General features: G+C 39.4%; 1 protein-coding gene across 10 annotated transcripts in view; it reads left to right on the forward strand.

The window, feature by feature from the left end:
- TP53BP1 (tumor protein p53 binding protein 1) overlaps positions 1-19,557 on the forward strand; it is a 93,058-nt gene that overhangs the window by 61,149 nt on the left and 12,352 nt on the right. For 8 of the 10 annotated variants that reach the window (XM_045059446.1, XM_006932585.5, XM_019832578.2 and 5 more), the window contains 6 exons: positions 2,776-2,833; positions 3,816-3,908; positions 8,150-8,633; positions 12,307-12,459; positions 18,416-18,687; positions 19,364-19,513. In XM_045059446.1, the coding sequence (XP_044915381.1) occupies positions 2,776-2,833; positions 3,816-3,908; positions 8,150-8,633; positions 12,307-12,459; positions 18,416-18,687; positions 19,364-19,513 (1,210 nt within the window). The remainder of the gene's footprint in view (positions 1-2,775; positions 2,834-3,815; positions 3,909-8,149; positions 8,634-12,306; positions 12,460-18,415; positions 18,688-19,363; positions 19,514-19,557) is intronic. The other 2 variants (XM_019832577.3, XM_019832576.3) reach the window with 2 other exon arrangements.

Here is a 19,557-nt window from a genome sequence, read left to right on the forward strand (position 1 = left end):
AAGAATAATATCAGATTAGCTTTTTTAAAAGTATCAGTTGAGTATTAGAAACTTCATGCCTTTTTGCTTTATTCCTTGCCTTGCCTTCCCATTTCCTATTCTCCTGCCAGGAAAACTCAGACTTTGTTTAACCAGGAAGTAAGGTTATTAGTAGTGGAGATGGAGATGAGAGGCTCAGTCAGAGAGGTGAATAGTAGGATTGAGAGAACCTTGGGACTGGTTGAATATGGAAGTTAGAGGGACAGGGAAAAAATATAGAATGAATCTACATCTGAATTTAGTTTTCATAATAGCACTCCAAAGTAGATATCCTTATTTCCAGAAACAGAGGTTTTAAAGTTATATGCCTAAGGTCACAATAATTGCTAAGAGATAATGTTAGAGTTTCAGTCAGATCTGTCTGACACAAAAGTTTATAATTTTTCCACTAGGTAGTTTGTAAATGCTGTTTAATGGAGTTAGAACAGGAAGAAGTCTTATAAAAGAGATGGGAAAGGAAGCTTATGGGGAGGAGAATTACAAGAAGATAATGTCAGATGCAAAAGTGAATGTCTAATAAGGTATATCTGAAAATGTACATTGGATTTGGCCATTCGGATCCATTTGGTGACTCTAGCAAGAACTGTTCCAGTGTGGTGCTTTGGGTGGGAGCTATACTGAAGTTAATTGAGGAGTGATGGGAAGAAGAGGCAGCAAACATATTCTACTTTTGAGAAGTTTATATGAGAAAGGAAAAAATATGCCACGTTAGAGAGATTTAGGATTGGAGATTTTTTTCATTTTTATGCCTAAACATAGAGAGGCCTAAGCATTTTATAGGCTGAGAGAAAGTCTCCAAAAGAGAGATGGGTTAAAAATGAGGGAATAGGGGAAACAGTTAATGGATCAAAACCCTGAGGGAGTTGGGAGAGGAAGCTTTCAAAAGACTATAGCAGAATGGGTGGACTTGAATAAGAAGGGCCTCTCATTCTCTGGAGACCAAAGAAATTTTAGCTAATATGCTTTGAGTACTTACGATATTCCAGGCATTTTACAAGTATAGCTCATTGAATCTCACAACAAACCTGTGAAGTAAGTCCTGTTACTATCCTCATTTTATAGGTGAAGAAACTGAGGCACAGGAAGATTGAGTGCTTTTCCTAGAGTCAAACAGCTAGTAAATGGGGTAGCCTGAATTTAAAGTGGTTTTTTTGTTTAATATTTTTTAATGTTTATTTCTGAGAGAGAGAGAGAGAGAGAGAGAGAGAGAGAGAGAGAGAGAGAGAGAGAGAGAGAAAATGGGAGTATGAGTGGGGGAGAGGCAGTGAGGGAGACATCAAATCTGAAGCAGGCTCCAGGCTCCGAGCTGTCAGCACAGATCCCGACGCAGGACTCGAACCCATGAACTGCGAGATCATGCATGACCTGAGCCAAGGTCAGACACTTAACTGACTGAGCCACCCAGGCACCCCAACTAAGAACCCAGGGGCACACCTGGCTGGCTCAGTTGGAAGACCATGCGACTCTTGATCTGAGGGTTGTGAGTTTGAGCCCCATGTTGGGTGTAGAGATTACTGAAAAAAAACTTAAAAAAAGTAGTTTCAAGAACCAGCAGTCTGGGTCTGAATTATAGTGCTCTTCTACTTTTTCCGTGCTTATTAATTTGAATAATAGAACCTCAGTAGAAATTAAAGTATTACATGTTTCCATTTTTATTCTCTCTGAAATCAAGTGGGGCTTATCAAGAGAGTATATGGTAGCCTTGAATCTTTAGATTTGAAGTTAAAATTGGGAAGACCTTAAGTGGAGCTAACATAATGGACGGTATTACTACCTTTCCTGATAGTAGGAGTACACTATCTGGCAGTCACCGGACTCAGAGTTTTACTCATTTCATCTTCACAACAAACCTGTGAGGTTGGTTCTGGTTTATCTCTATCTTATAGATGAGGAAAGTGACTCAGAAGATGGGGTTTACTCCAAGTTGGACTACTAATGCTGGAGCCAGGGCCTGTTTCATAGCCAGGGCTCTAACCACTAAACTTCTGCCCCCTTGATGGACTGTTAAGAAGATTATGTTGGGTCATGAATATTTTAGAAATGTTTAAAAATACGTGTTATTTTCTCTAAGGCTGGAATAAATTTCTAAAGGAACACATTTTAATCCCTTGGCATTAGTGACACTGCTTTGAGAATATGGGATTCTTTTCAGTGTCGCTCTTAATTCTTTGCTACAGATTCTTTCTTGAAAATAAGTTTTGTTTTTCAAATATTTGTCCCAAAGGCACTTTGGGAAGAACTTGAGTACCTTCTGTGTATGGGTTCTCTTAAAACTGTGCACTGTTTAAAAGAAACAAAAACAACCAAACTGCACCCTATTGAAAATTTGTATCAGTTGAAAACATTTTCTTGTATAATTTATTTTACTAAAGTTTTTTTCTTTATTAAAGTTTCATATTTTCTTACTATGTAAATTTTTTACATCCTGTATGAGAAGAGAGATGAATCGGTTGAGGAGAAGTTTTGATTTTCATTTTTACATGCTAGTGTTGAGTAATTCATTATATTTCTGGACAAACTGATTAGTCTTCTGTGGGAAATTTGAAAGAAAATTGGTGCAAGTGAGGAAAAACTTGCACTGTTTAAGTGTAAGTCTTTTTATGTTCACTTATTATTCTTACTCCTTTTTGTTACTTGTTGCAGTTATTAGAGCAGGTTTTCAGAGGAGGTGTTTAGGTGTGCTACTAACTGAATTGTTTCTTTCTCTTTTCTCCTTTTGCTTTTGTTTTTATTCAGAGCCTGTAATTGGTGAAAGAAAAAATGGATCTACTGCAGTTGCTGAGGCTGTTGCCAGGTAACCTGAGCTGGTTGCTATTTAGAGGAGTTTAATATACAAAGCCACTCTGTTAATAAGAGGAAGATGATTTATCAATAAAGGAAAAATCTTAAAATGAAACTCAGCATAAAGGATTTAGCCATGTATTGAATCTAACAGTAGGCTGTCTTATTAATACTTTCAGCTTTTGCTATACTTAGAACTAAGATATTTAAAGGTGTTTCCCTTTCTCTCTTTTGTTCATGTGAGTATGCCCTTTTCTTTGTTTCTTTTGAGGAGACAGATTATTGCTGCTGTTGGTAAGGCAATAAAGGGTTTAAAGAAAAACAGCCTTAGACCTTGTTCCTTCAAGGATTCCCGACTCTGCCGCAACCTCAGGCCATTTTCTCTTCTGCCTGCCAAATTAACTGTTGTGTTGAACTGTTATTTTTGCTTTGTCATGAATGCTGTAATGCTTTGGGGATGTGTTTGACCCCATCCTGAGGCTTTAGTGGTAAGCTTTGCCATCTGGTGGCTGTGAGCGTAGAATTGTTTCATTGGTTCATGGCATGAGTCATCCAGTGTGAACGTACTAGCGGCAGTTGGTGAAGTATAGGTGAGGATTCTTAAATCAGGCTTGGCAGGTACAGTAATTAGGTATAGCAGGCTAGGTGCAAGAGCATAAGGTATTAAGGATTATGGCCAACTGAATGTGTGTCCTGTTTGAACACGTGCCCCTGTTCAGCTCCAGCCCGTTATTACCATGCAAGAAAGAAAACTTAGTTTTGTCAGATGCTGTTGGTTATAGTTCTCTGTCCATCTTATTTCCTGTGAATCTTCTTTAAGAGCTTTTTTATTGTGCTAATTGGAAACAAGTATGAAGAATGGCATTTTGACATAAGGTGTGGGTTTGGGATGCAGAGCAAGGATTTTATTCCTTCTGTGCCTAAGAAAGATAATCTCCAGAGGTACTTTTCCTTTCGAAACTAACACAGTATGTTGCTTTAACTTGTTATCTTAGTCCCCAGAAGACCATGTCTTTGTTTAGCTGTGTCTGTGAAGCACAACAAGATCCTGAAGCTCGAAATCGGGATCCTCCCTCTGCACCCATCAAGTGAGCATTATTTTCATAGCCTCTTTTGAGCTGTATTTATTTGCAAAATGGTTGGTTCCAAAATCTAGAATGTATTGCTACCATTTTGTGAACTTGAGCTTACATTTTTACCTGATGGACCGTGATATATTCTAGACAGATTTATAAGTGAGATGTCAAGAGAAGTTTTATTTAATATTTTATAAAGTTTTTTGTCTTGATCTTCTTGTTCTGTCAATTTGAAATGATTCAGTCTTCATAAATTTATGAACCTATATCATTCTATATTTTTAAGATTATTTTTTCTTAATTTTAGAAATGTTTATTTTTAACAAGATTTTTTATTTTTCTTCAGTTTCCCATAGGGCAAAACTGAGATGTTCAACACTCCAAATTTAAAGTTTGTCATACTTGATAGAATTAAGATTTGGAATTATGGAATTATGGATGGAATTATGATTTCTTTACTCCATAATCTTTTAGAACAGCTCTAAAACAGAAAAAAAAAGTAATAAAATTGAGTTACAAAGTATTTTTTCTCAATTAAAAATTTTTTTTTGACATGTATTTATTTTTGAGAGACAGAGCATGAGTGGGGGAGGGGCAGAGAGAGAGGGAGACACAGAATCTGAAGCAGGCTCCAGGCTCTGAGCTGTCAGCACAGAGCTTGATGCAGGGATCGAACCCACGAACTGTGAGGTCATGACCTGAGCTGATGTCGGATGCTTAACCGACTGAGCCACCCGGGCACCTCTTTTTCTTTATTTAAATAATGAGAGTATCTTATTTGATATGTACAATTCTTGTATTTAGTATAGGGAAATAAGTAATGGCAATGGAAATAAACTTGTATTTTCATTATGACGTTTAGTGATTTTTGTAGAGAGTGTGATAATATTTTGTCAGCAGGTATATTCCTAATAGTGTTATTTGCAGCATAATTTTTATAGTCTTTATTAACATAAATATTGAAAAGAAACATATCAGTGCTTTTAGTGGCATTCTGATTATTAAATGTGAGTTTGTTGTTATTCTTGAGAATCAAATAGCCCAGGTCATATCCTTTATTGTATCAAGAAGCTTATTAGGTGAAACGCTACTTTGTGTGATTCAAAAAGTGATACTGAGGCATTCTACTGCCTTCCCATTTTACTAGAATATCTTAGGCCAAAGTGCTGGTGATTTTGTTTAATCTTAGTAGAACACAGGCCTGAGAATCCAGCTGGATTTGATTTCAGTTGCTCCACAGACAGACCTACACTCAGAATATAAAGGTTAGAAGTTTGTTAAGTATGGAGATTTATTCTTCCCTTTTTCACTTTGGGTTAATTTTATTTGGACTTTTCCTGCTAAAATTTGCTTTCTTAGCATCAGTTTCCAAATCTGGCATATAGTGACCAAGGTAGGGTTGTGTAGCTGGAACAAATGAATAAAGAGAGGTGTGGCCCTTCTTAGAGTTGACTGGATTTCTCTTGTCTTCTAAAGCTCTTTTCTAGTGCTAAAGATTCCTTCTTTATTGTTTATTGGGACATTAACATACATCTTTACAGTAGGTATTTCTCAGTTTTATTTATGTTTGAGGATTTATAAACTTGGTAAGAGTGGAGCAACACTTTCCTGCAGTATGTGTTGCAGTTAAGGCTTTGCCTTTTACCTGCTGTTCTGTATATATGTATGAAAATATATGAATGTGGGGGGAAATGACTGTGATTTTAATGTCACTCATTTGACTGAGGCTAACATGAGAATGATAAATACCAAAATCATAGGATATTCATACCTGCTATTTGATAGGAATCTGCTGAATATTGCTAGTGTTGAAATGAGACTTCTTTGGTCTTTAGAGAGAAGAGAGTTGTTCTGATTAACTCTTTGGGGAAAAAAAGCAACTTAATACTTGTCAATTAAGATTCAAAAAAGTGTTGGGGCACCTGGGTGTCTCAGTCAGTTAAGTATCCGACTTAAGCTCAGGTCACTAACTCACAGCCAGTGAGTTGGAGCCCCCCATTGGGCTCTGTGCTGACAGCCCAGAGCCTAGAGCCTGCTTCAGATTCTGTCTTGCCCCCACCGCACCCCCCGCCCCTCCTCCACTCTCTCTCGCCTTCAAAAATAAATAAACATTTTTTTTTAAAGTCCAAAATAAAACAAAACTTTGCTTTGGAAGTGAAATTCTATTCAGAGGTTCTACCCTAAATAAACAGCCTCTGTAAAATGTGGTAGGCTTGTTTAAGGGTGGGAAACAATGGTAATTGAATTCTTCAAATGGCTAATCCTGTTCTTGTAGCTTTTGACTAACTTTCATTGCTCAGCTGTTAATGTGTTAGCTGTCTAAAAGAGTCACACATGAGTATTAAGTTCGTAGAAAACATGAAGTGAGTCTTAATTGCTTTGTTTTACACAACTAGTATTGATTGAACATCTGCTGTGTACCTAGCCCTGAGTGGAGTAATTTTTATATATGGTTACTTACAACCTCATCACAGTAAGTGTTACTCTTGGTGGTCTTATTCTTGCCTTATCTTTATTGTATTATATATCCTTATTCACTTGAGGTTCCTGACAGGACTCAAGCTATGACTACCAAATTTTTACCAGGCTCTCTTTGGCTAGAACTCTATTCTCAATCTCTCTTTAATCTCCTGTTCTGGTAAACTGATGTAAATAAGATAGAAATCTCAGAAACTTCTCCTTTTGTCTTTCTACTCAAGATCCGGGGTCGAGCATTTCTTAAAGAGCTCTTCATGTTTCCTTTTTTTGGCCTACCCATGTCAGCTCAGTTCTTAAGGGGTGAGAGCTTCTCCCAGATTGGAGACAGCTTTCTCTGTCTCAGTGGTAACTAGTCTTTCTCTGGGCAAAGAATACAGCAATATATGACATGGTTTCTAGATCCTTGGTCATCCTGAATGTTATCTTCTGTGGGTTTATGCCTTATAAAATAAGATACTCCAAACTGAAACAGATCCAGTTGTGGTCTTAGTGTGGTCAGTTCAGAATGGATTCCTTTTATCTTTATTCTGGCTACTATGCATTTAATGGAGCCTAAAATGTGTTAGTTTCTTGTTTTGTTTGTAGTGCACTGATTCATCGAATTTGTAATTTACCAAAAAGTTAAAAGTTTATACACATTTTCTACATGAATTTGCTACTTATACAATTAGTTTACTTAATCTGAGAGTAGATTTTTGCAGCTACTCAATGGAGAGAATATCAATAAATGTCCAGAGTACATTTATTCAGCACTTACTGTATATTAAGCCCTGTTAGATGTTTTAAGTAGAGATGAATAAATAAGACACGGTTTTTTTTTTAAGTTTATTTAGAGAGAGTTGGGGAGGCAGCGAGAGAGAGGGAGATAGAGATTCTTCAGTCTGTCAGTGGAGAGCCTGATGCAGGGCTCCAACTCACAAACCACAAGATCATGGCCTGAGCTGAAATCGAGAGTCGGATGCTCAACTGACTGATCCACCCAAGTGCTCCTAAGACATGAATTTCAAGTTTCTATGTATGTTACCTGCTCACTTGGAGTTAATCTGGGCCTTTTTGTTCTGGTTAAAGACATTTAAGAAAGCCCCTAGGCTCCTCAGGACTTCATAGTATCTGTTTTATAGGAGACATTAATCAAATGGTTGTGGGATAAATAAATAAATCCCTGGTGTAGCCAAATGAAAAGAAGTAGGCTATATCTTGAGAACTTTCTTAGAGGAATCAAGTCATTCTGAATTGTTAGTTGTAAGATGTGCCAGTTTATCTGGCAAAGCTCGAACCTCACCTATAACTCTATCCTGTATAGGTGAAGTTTCTTTCCCTAAAATTTTTGCTTGTTGTTCGCGGAGGGAGGTGAAGAAAAGAATCTAAAATGCTAGCAGTCATTTAAGGAATGTTAGAACCAATAAAAACCAAATGAGACATGTTGACCTAATTGATCTCTTATGAAGTAGATCCCTAAACAGCCTTCATTGACTATGACTTCAGTAATGACTTTAAATTTTTTTGTTTACCTTATTTTCCTGTGTCAAGTTTCAGAGTTCATAGCTAGTGATGGGAATAAATCTTATGACTATTGTATCATCATGGTGATAGAGTCCTATGTACCATTATTTTCTCAAGAGTGAAATTACGTTGAGAAAGGTGATATTCTGGGTCGCCTTATTTTCTCCCTTTCCCACATTTTTCATATTGTCAAATTATGGTTCCCTTGCTAGTACACACACAAACTCACACTTGTTTACTTGACATGGTTTCTTTATATGGTTGATTTTCAGAGGGAACTCGCTCAGTTTTCCAAGTACTCAAGATGAAGAAGGAAAGGAAAGATTGGAAGGTGACCAAAGGACCAGGCAGAGTCAACAGTCCATGCAGCCCAGTTGTCCTGTCAAAGACCCTCCATCTCCTGCCTCTCGGCAGGTGGCTACACAGGGGTCATCCAGTCCTCAAGGGGAAGCATTGAAGACAGATGTGCTAGAAGGCCAGAAAGAAGGACGAAATACCAATCAGGAAAAACCTAGTAATGCCTTGATTGAAAGGCCCAGCCAAAATAACATAGGAATCCAGACCATAGAGCATTCTCTGTGGGTCCCAGAAACTGTTTCAGCAGCAACTCAGACTGTAAAGAATGTGTGTGAACAGGGGACCAGTACGGTGGACCAGAACTCTGGAAAACAAGATGCCATGGTTCAGACTGACAGGGGGAGTGGTGAGAAACCAGTCAGTGCTCCTGGGGATGATACAGAGTCGCTCCATAGCCAGGTGAGAGAACGTCTAGGGTATCTCAGGGGCCCTGTTTTGACTTTATGGATTCCCAGAGAATTTAAGTTGTGATACTTCTACCTAATGATAATTCTTAACACTTTTGTGCAGACCAGTCATTAAAAACAATTTTTCCAAGATAGATAGGGTCGTGAAAATTATGGGTAGCTATATCCAATAGATAGTCTCTTATGGAAAATGAAATAGTGCTAGAGTTTATCAAGTAGGTCTTTACTGGATGAAAAAGCCAAAAAATATAGACTGGGCCCTGATATATTCTTCTACATTTAATCTTTTTCTTCTGCTGTCAGTTTGCATCCTCCCTTAAAAGCATTGGAGCTAATTGCTTCTCTCCCAAGTCTATTTCACCAAAGTTCCCAGGAACTAAAGGAGTAGGAAGCAGAGGAGAAGAGATAGAAGAAACATGAAGGATAGTGTAGCACAGTATTGGAAACCAAGAACAGTAAGAGAAATAGAGGAAGGGGGTGTCCTCAGGCGGTGAGGACTGCACAGGCTGCAGCTAGACATAACGGGAGGAAAAGGATCAGGGGTGGTGGAAGTGAGGCTGGAGGAGCAACAGGTTCTTGGGAATAGAGTAAGGGAGTAGGTAGTAGTAACATTCGAATTAAGAGGTGGTGGTAGAAATGTACGTGTTAAGAAATAAGAGGAAGTTCAATTTCGTCAGGTGGCAGTGGGTTCCATGGTAGGGAAAATTTGGAAATTACTAATAGCGGTTCAACTGCCTTTTCAGTTGCTGTGGTAGATCGTCTTCACTTGGAATCTGCCTAGGAAAGCTTCATTAGTGATGTGCGTCTCATTCTAATTTTCCAACTTGTTTGTTTTATAAAAATAAAATAATATAGTTCCTCTTTATTGAACACCTACAGTGTATCAGCATTGTGCTCAAGACAACCCATGAGGTTGGTATTATTATTCCCATTTCACAGGTAAAGAAATCAAGCTGAAGAGAGGTTAAGTAACTTGCCCAAGATTTTGCCATCAGTAGGTGGCAGAACTGGAATTTGAACTCAGCATATCTGACTTCAGAATCGGTATTCTTTTCATTATGCTATGTTGCTTTTCTATTTGATAATCATGGCCTGTGTAGTCTTGTTCTGTTTATCCATGCCTCTCCAGGAACTCCAGAAATTCTGTTTCTGTTATTAGCCTTTTTGATAACATGGTCTCTGAGACCTAAGACTTTATCAGTTTGTACAGATTGAAAATAGAATAGCCTTTTGAATATAGGGGTTATAGTAGATCAGACCCTATTTTGCGCTTGTTTTTACCCTTAAAGTGTTGGCATTCTGCTATAAATAACTTCTCTGCCTTTATTAAAAGAATTAAACTGGATCCTAAAGATAGCAATCTCGTTGAAGCCACTAGATTATATTTTCCTTACTTAACATTTTTCCTCTGTAAAGTAGGGAAATAATCCCTGCTCCTATCTCATGTTGATGAAAGCAGGAACCAGTGAGCCAGAGCAGTTAGGCCTAGGCTTTGGAGTCAGACCACTTTATCTGGAATATGCGAGGATTAAATTAGATAAAGTTCTCCACACTGGATCTGGCACATAGTAAATGTTCAATATATATTGGCTGCTGCTGCTGCTACCTACTGATTATTATTATTTTAAATACTGCTGTTACCACCAACAAAGCCACTGCTGATACTGTACTACTATTGTGTCATATGGAGTGAAATAACTTTTTAAAGAGCTAGTTGCTCCTGTTAAGAAAGGTGCTAGAAAAATCCAGGTGAATAGGTACAGTTTGACTTGGGAAAGATGAAAAGTTCTGGAGGTGGATATGGTGATGTTTGCACAACAATGTGAATGTACTTAATGTCACAAACTGTCTACTTAAAAATGGTTAAAATGGTAAATTTCATGTTACGTGTATTATACTACAATGAAAAAACAGAGATGGGGTGGGTGCGGTAACAGAAAATATAGATTGGTGTGCTGTCTTTTGAAGAATGGTTGGAAAATGAGGAATGCTTTCTGGAGGTTTTCCAGGTGTCAGTGCTTTTGTATCCCCTGCATTCTGGGTAGGACTGAGGCCAGTGGGGAGAAAAGCATAGGCAGCCTACTTTTGGCATTGCTTAAAGTTTGACTTCTTTATCCAGTGGGCCTGGAGCTAGGCTTTTAATGAAGGAAAGTATGGTTTTGTTTTCATTTTCTTATCTTCCTTTTATGATGACAAGATCTTCAAGTTATTTATCTTTACAGAGACCTCTTTTCAGAAGACTATTTGAAGAGAGAGTAAGCATAGATTTCTTTTTATCTGCCCCCTTTTCTTTCTTTCCTTTCTTATTCTATCAGTCATATTTAAGTGTCTGTCTTGAAATGGTCATTTGTCTGGCTGTTGTAGTGGAAAAATACAGGAAGACTTCTTGAGAAGCCTGAATACAAGGAGTGCTTTATGTATCCCTGAAACCTTTTAGACATCTGTGATCCCGGACCTGCCTGTCTGTGTGTGAGGGCAGGAGGTCCATTTGTCATGGTTCTGATGCAGGGGCACCCTGATGATTGAGATGTGACAGACCAGTGCTCTGGCCATTCATTAGCCAGAATTATATATATAGAAGTATTTTAAGGAATTAGTGGATCTAAGTTTCCATGCTTTTTATTTATATTTATTCACATAATTTACATTTCGATTTTAGTGGATATTTTACCCCCAAGATGGAGTTGGAGTGGGAATTATTCAGGTAAATTATTGAAAGCTTTAGGTAAATTACTATCACTACCACATTGGTCAGTGAAAACCCAGGATCATCATCATTGCAGTAATATATATAGTTCTTTTCAAAGACTTGAATACCTTGACAGTGCTGAAAGAAAAAATCAGTCTGCTATGGGGAAATAAGGTGGGAGAAAAAAAGTGTGCATTTTCTCCTCAGAATTACTGCTGGGGTTGAGGGGAGGGTGTGGATGCTGTTAAATGTATATGTGTTATGAGAAAACATGTGGATAGCAGTTGTCATGTAAACAAAAATGCAGGGCTTATTTAAGCTATTTATTTAAGCTATTAATCCTTTATGATACAAGTAAATACAGAATCCTTTTACTGGGCACTAGCTTGGCTCTTAAGTTACAATCTGTTATTTGGAAGAGATTAAATATGCCATATTTAATCCTGAGAAAAATCTGTGCATCTTGTTCTAGGCATAAAGAAACTATAGTTCTGATTTACTAAAGCAGGAAAAACAGACTGCACTGAGATTAACAGATACTCTTGTTTTTATATAAAGTTTTAAAAATATGCCTGCCTTCCTTTTTTTAAAGAGATGTTGCAAGTATAAGTTTATATACTGATTGATAATTCAGCCTCAAAATCAGAAGGATTATAATGTAAATGTACTTTTGTGGGGGGGAGGTCAGAGTTTCACTTAAATATCCTAGATATAAGTGCTAGATGTTAAAATTTTGATTGAGACAGAAATAGGTCATTTTAAGTGATAACTGATACAGACTCTTCCTAGCCTCTGGCTATATAGCCGGTCCGTCCCTGTTCTTATCTATAGGTGAATAAAAAAATAAAGCAACTGGAAAATTCCATCACACTAGATTCATGGAACCTCTGAACACTGCCTATCATGAAGCAGTTGATTTTTGATTCTGCCACTTTGCAGTGATACCTATGCTTGTGTTCTATTTTTTCTGTCACAGGGAGAGGAAGAGTTTGATATGCCTCAGCCTCCACATGGCCATGTCTTGCATCGCCACATGAGGACAATCCGTGAGGTTCGCACACTTGTCACCCGTGTCATCACAGATGTGTATTATGTGGATGGAACAGAAGTAGAAAGAAAAGTAACTGAGGTAATGCATACTTAGGTCTATGTGGCAAATTTCTTTGGGTAGAAAAAATTCCCTGGCTCTCCACTTCCACCCCTTCCCGCCTTTCTTGTGCAACTAGCTTCTTTGTTTTCCTTCATCTTGTGAGAAAGATTTAAGAATCTGGTAAGAGAGGAGAGTCTTGAATTCTGTGTTTTTCCCAACCACGAGTTTACTGTTTAACCTCTGGCCACTTATTTAACCAGTCCCATCATGGTTTCTGTTTCGTAAAGAACAGATTGATAAATCTCTGTTATGTTATAACTACATTTTATCTATTATTTTTAATTCTTGGAAACTAAAGAGGTTTAGAACTCCTTGCTTTGCTCCATGTTTTCTCACTTGTTGTCACGTTTGCTCATTGTGTCCTTTCTTGGTCTCCATCCATTTGTGGTTATAGATCTGTTTGTAGGAGATGCACCTTTATGTCTTAGTAGGATTCATTACGGACTCATTCCCAGTGTTGGAAAATATCAGCATTTATTCACTGTTAGATTGGACGGCATCATATGCTGACTGTTTACATCTCAATACTGGCTGAAATCAGATTTTCAAGAATTAAAGATGTGGCACTATCTTGGTACATATGTTAATTTCTGGGAACCCATTTTATTAATTGATGAGAGGCACAGGTACTTCCTCCCTTCCTTAGGCCTTGTTGCCATACTTAGGCACATCTTAAAAAATTTGCCAGATAGCCATACGGGAAGTTGAGACCAGGGAGAATTAAACTCTGATATATATATAGTCTTATTAAATGGAACACATTATTGCAGTTGTTCACTAATGGGCCATTGTGGCCCTCATGTCAGAAAGCATTTGACTTTAGTTTGAGAAATTTTCTTGTGTATTTTATTGTACACCAAAATCCCAGATGTTAATTCATCTTCAATTTTTATGTTTGTGGAATTTTTTCAATATTGCTACTATTTTAGAAAAATTAGGAGATTAGCAGCTTTAGAAAAACAGTTTGATTTCATGAACAGTTTTTGTAACTCTTGTAGTTTAAAATGTTATACATGTTACTATATTATTTGATGTGGTGCTCTCAAAAGTATATTTCTGGAAACAGGCCTTTTAGATACTCTGAGGGGGGAAAAAGTTCCATGGTAATAAGTTTGAGAAATACCAAATGCTGTAAAACTTCCCTTCCCCCATGGAAATTCACAGTGCCTATTATGTTAAAGGCTCTAAGAAGTCCTTTATTAAAGATGTCTATTTTATTGCTTAACATAGAAGTTACCAAACTTGACAACTGAAATTTTTTATTACTTATTTATTTTTTTACATTTATGTATTTTTGAGAGACTGAGACAGAGGACAAGTGGGGGAGGGGCAGAGAGAGGATGAGACATAGAATCTGAAGCAGGCTCCAGGCTCTGAGCTGTCAGCACAGAGCCTGACACGGGGCTCGAACTCACAAACTGAGATCATGACCTGAGCCAAAGTCAGATGCTTAACTGACCTAGCCACCCAGGCACCGCATCAACTGAACATTTTTTAAGATAATACTTATTATACCCCTTTGGAATATAGTTTGGGAAATATTACCATAATTAAATACAGTAATAATAGCAACTAACATTTCTGTAGTACTAACTATATGTAAGGCACTACTGTACGGACTTTAGTGATGGAACTTATTCAATCCTCACAACTAAGCTGTGGGTTAGATACTGTTATCACATTTTCCACATGAAGAAACTGAGGATTAAGTTAAGTTAAAATAACTTGCATAAGGTTACATAGCTAATAAACAGAGGAACTAGAACTAATTCCAGGCAGTCTAGATCCAGAGCCTGCATTCCTAACCACTACATTATGCTGCTTCTCAAGAGTGAAGTGATGTGTGCAAGAAGGAAGATGCATATGGTAGTTCACATGAGGATGAAACTCCTCTGAAGGGAATTTTGCTAGTTTGTCTGGATGAGGTCCAAAAAGCATTTGAGTTGGACCCTGAAGGTTTTAGATGTTGGGAGATAAGGGGAAAAGGCATTCCATACAGAAAGTTTGGTGAGTAAAGGCACAGAGACAGAAAGTAAAGAGCACACAGGTATGAAACGTTTAGTTTAGTTTTTAGTCTTTTGACCTGAGAAGACTCTAGGAACACCTTCCCTCATAGCTTGTATTCTTTGCTTATTATCTTTTAGAAGTTTTATTAATTTATTTACCTGCAACTTTTTTTTTTTTTTTTACTATCTTCCTAGCACTGTGGCAGGCCCTGGAACTAAGAAGATAAAAAGACACTGTCCCTGTTTTCTAGGAGCTTATATAGACATGCAGCAAATCCAGAACTTGTTGGTTGCTGTTGTAGAGGGTGGCAAGATGTGTTAGAGGAGACTGAGCCTACCAGCTTACCTGAAGGTGGCTAAAAGACCTCACAGAATATGTAGCTCCCAGAGTGTGGCAGATAACATTGAGGCATGGGGAAGAAGGACATCATAGGCAGAATGAAAAGTTATGTAGACAACGTGGCATGCTTAATGAATATTTAGAAGCTCAATATGACACAAACAGTAGGGTAGCGAATGGTAGGAAAGGATGCTGTTGAGTTTGGTAAAGGCCCAAAGTATGAGGGCTTTGTATACCACAGAAAAGAATTTAGATTTTTGTCTTTGGTGTGATAGATGCCTTCAAAAAATTTTGGAGAAAAGAGTGACATGCTCAGATTTGCATGTTGGGAAGTTCGGGTTGGCAGCGGTTTAACAGTGGACTGGTGTGGGTTGAGGCATAGTTCAGACAAGAGGTAATGAGTGTTGCATTAGGACAGTGGCAGTAGGGGTTGAGAGGAGAGACAGATGCGTTAAGTACATAGAAGGTGAAATTGATAGACTGGTGAATTCCTAAATGTGGGGATACAGGGAGAGGGAAGAATTTAACATGGTCCGTGGGCTTTTTCCTGTGCACTGAGATAGAGAGTGGTACCATATGCTGAGACAGAGAATGTAAATAGGACACTGATTTGAGAGAGATTATTCAGTAAATACTTACTGAGGGTCTCTTGTGGCATGCACTGTGCTGGATTTGGAGGATATACCCAGGAAAGAAGATGGTTACAATTTCTGTCTTAATAGGGTCTCTGTAGTCTAGTGTATAAGACACACAGGAAGATAAGTAAGCAAATACGTTAAAAAGATGATAACAGGCCACCTTCGAGCCTGGATCTGTCATTACAATAGTGATGGCTTTGACTGTAGGACAGTTGCAAAGGCAGTTGTAGCTGGCTACTGTTCCTGGGGCATATTCTCCAACAGAGACACAGCCTGGAATCCCAGCCTTTTAAGCTGGCCATGCCCCTACCCATTTGCTATATTCAAGTGAAGGGATTGACTTCAGTTCTGGGCTCACAACACCTCCTTTAGTCAAAGGATCTCAGTAGATAGACTTGAATCTGGCTAGAGCAGGCAAGTTGGTGATAGGAGACAGAGATTTGAGAAAGTCATGTTTATCACTGATACTTTTTGGAGGTGGTACACTTTCTGGTAATGACCCTGAGGATAGATGGCTGAGGCAGAGAAAATGGTTAATGGTGGTAATTATATCAGGAACTTGAGAGTTGCTGGATGGGTCATCTGATGGATGTAAGCCACAGAGAATAGTGACAGAAATAGGGATGGGGAGAAAAGGGAGGCTGTGAGCCAGAGGTTAAGGTTTTCATCCATGAGAGTGAGTGGGTGGGAGGATGTTGGTGAGTAACGGAAGGGGAGAGCAAAGTTTAACAAAATGGCAAATAGTGGTTTAGTAGGAGCGAGAGGTGGGAGATAGAAATGGTCTGTTAAGGGGTGCCTGGGTGGTGCAGTCGGTTGAGCGTCCGACTTCAGCCAGGTCACGATCTCGCGGTCCGTGAGTTCGAGCCCCGCATCAGGCTCTGGGCTGATGGCTCAGAGCCTGGAGCCTGTTTCCGATTCTGTGTCTCCCTCTCTCTCTGCCCCTCCCCCGTTCATGCTCTGTCTCTCTCTGTCCCAAAAATAAATAAACGTTGAAAAAAAAAAAAAAAAAAAAAAAGAAATGGTCTGTTGATGGCAATAGGGAGCAAAGTTGCCTCTTACCTCCGAAGTCTTTTTTTTTTTAATTTAATTTATTTCATTTATTTTAGAGAAAGAGCCCGTGAGTGGGGGAGAGGGGCAGAATGGGGGAGAGGGAGAGAATCTTAAGCAGACTCCACACTCAATGTGGAGTGAGGCACAATCCCACGACCCTGGAATTGTGACCTGAGCTGAAATAAGAGTCGGGCACTAAATCAACTGAGCCACGCAGGCATCTCATATCTCCAAACTCTTGAATTGGGGTTTGGTGGAGAAAAAAATAGTCTCTGATAGAGCTATAGGGATTGTGAGATGCACCAGTCATATCCAGGATTTATTCGTTGAAGGCAAGGAAATGGAGAGAGGATGACACTGCGTTTTGGTTGGGTTAAATTTCAGTGTCCCTAGTATGTCTAAAGGGAAGGGTTTTTTAGTTATTTGTGAGTTTGGAGCCGAGTCATTCTTATATTGTTGGTAGATAGGTAGGGATGAGTCTGGTGAGATTGTCCAGGGAAAGCACGGAAGAGTAAGAAAAGGAAGAACAGAGTCCTGCACAATACTGTGTCTAAGGGAACAGATGAAGAAAGAGGAACCTGAAAACAAACACATATCGAAGTAGCCCTTAAAGAGGTGGAATGAAAAAAAAAAAAAAAAAAAGAGGTGGAATGAAAGTAAAAGTGACTTTGTAGATTCCAAAGGAGGAGCTATTTTCAAGAAGGGAGTGGTTAAAATTAATCATTTAGGGGATACCTGGGTGACTCAGTTAATTGTCCAACTTCGGCTTTGGTCACGATCTGATGGTTCATGGGTTTGAGCCCCATGTTAGGTTCTGTGCTGACAGTTTAGAGCCTGGAGTCTGCTTCGGATTCTGTGTCTCCCTCTCTCTCTGCCCCTCCCCTGCTCATACTCCATCTCTCTCTCATAAATAAACATTTAAAAAATAATAATCATTTAATTATCTTACAGCATTATTTGAGTGTGTGTGCATTGCATACTGTCTGCCCAGAGAAGCTACAAACTCTGAGGGGAGGGTCTTACACTTCTCCATATCTTCTCTGATGATATGCATGGTGATGCATGAATAGTCTAGAACAGGAAAGCAAGTGTGCTGTAATTGCTCATTCCTGTGTCCAGAGAGGACATTGTTGATTGGCTCCAGAACCTTTTCCCGTAAGCCTGGGAATTAGCTTCCAAAGGCTGTTTAAAACTGAGCTCCAGTTAACCACTTACCAATCCATCAAAGTGAGCATGGGAGATAAAGTCAGTTTGATATTCCTGTCTTCTATAGATACTGCAACCTTGTACATTTTGATTATTACCTTTCTGTTTTTCATTTTTATAAACAATACTATTTTTAGCCTATTTTTGCCTATAATTTTCTATTTCCTGTATCATTTATTGAAAAGTAATGTAAAATAACCTGATGTCACAAAACATGTCATGCTACCCACTGCTGATGAAATACCCAGCATGGCTCCTAACCATTTGTTTTCCTTATCTAACCTTCCTTCCTCCTTACCTCTCTTCTCCCAGACAGAAAATGTCTGGGTTACAATTCTTGCTGTCTTCTCAGTAGGCAAAGGTTGTGAACTTGTCCAGTAAAAAGATAACTTAGCTCATAATAGCGATCTCTTTGTTTCCAATCCAGTGCAACCTTTATTTATATTTTATTGGGATATAATATATTCCCTGTAGCATGCTCAGGTCTTAAATGTTCAGTGGCTCTCAACAATTAATTGTGTGTAACCACTGCTCACAATAAGATCCAGAACATTTCCATTAATCCAGAAAGTCTCCTCCTGATGCCCACCTTTCTGAATTGAAATTTCTTACCATCTCTAGGATTTTTTAGCCACCACATTAGCATGATGTTGTTGTGGCTTCTTTTAGCTTTTGTATCCATTTCTTCCTTGCAGGAGACTGAAGAGCCAATTGTAGAGTGTCAGGAATGTGAAACCGAAGTTTCCCCTTCACAGACGGGGGGCTCCTCAGGTGACCTGGGGGATATCAGCTCCTTCTCCTCCAAGGCATCCAGCTTACACCGCACGTCAAGTGGGACGAGTCTCTCAGCCATGCACAGCAGTGGCAGCTCAGGGAGAGGAGCCGGACCACTCAAAGGGAAAACCAGCGGGACAGAACCCGCAGATTTTGCCTTGCCCAGCTCCCGAGGAGGCCCAGGAAAACTGAGGTGCAGACAGGGTCTCCAGAGAGAGAGCTACAGCAGGGGCAGGGTTGCTGACATTTTAATATCACAGGAAAAGGGGAGTAATGGGAAATCCCTCCCCCCCCCCCCCCCCATCCTCCAACTAGGAAAATTCAAATATTCTTCCTCCCCTTTTGTTCCTCTCCTGTTTGGGTTTGCATGGGAGAAAGGGTGGAGCCCTTTGAGAGCTAGACTCCTAAGAAAATGTAGAAAAACAGGTGAGGGGACTTTGAGAATGCTGGCACATGCTGCTGCCACCCCCATTTTCTGTAGCCTGTAGTGTTTTGACTGGGAGTGCAAAAAGTTTAGGGTAGTAACCTCAACCTGATACATCCCTAGCTTTTTGTTATCCTCTGCAGGTGTCTAGAGCCTGTAGTAGAAGAGAAGGCAGGGAAGAAATGGGTGTGCTATTTTTGAGGGCAACATAGGAAGCTTTGTCAGGAGGGAATAGACTTCCATAGAGGAGGATGTCCTTTACTCGTTATCCTACACTCCTACTCCCTGGCTGATATTTTGGTGGTGGGTGTGCAGGCCAGCTTCCTGCTGTGTTGGAGGTCTAAAACATGTTGGCCTGGCATGTGGTTTAAGGGCCACGGGGAGACTTTGTGGAGAAAGGATCCAGTAGCAGGTGCTGTCAGACTAACCTGTCTTCATTCTCTAGTCCTAGAAAAGGGGTCAGTCAGACAGGGGCGCCAGTGTGTGAGGAGGATGGTGATGCAGGCCTTGGCATCAGACAGGGAGGGAAGGCTCCAGTCACGCCTCGTGGGCGCGGGCGAAGGGGCCGCCCGCCTTCTCGGACCACTGGAACCAGGTACCCGGGTAGTGTGAGATACACTTAGTCTATGACTTATGCAG

Source organism: Felis catus, chromosome B3 (assembly GCF_018350175.1).
Source record: "Felis catus isolate Fca126 chromosome B3, F.catus_Fca126_mat1.0, whole genome shotgun sequence".
NCBI classification, from domain to species: Eukaryota; Metazoa; Chordata; class Mammalia; order Carnivora; family Felidae; genus Felis; species Felis catus.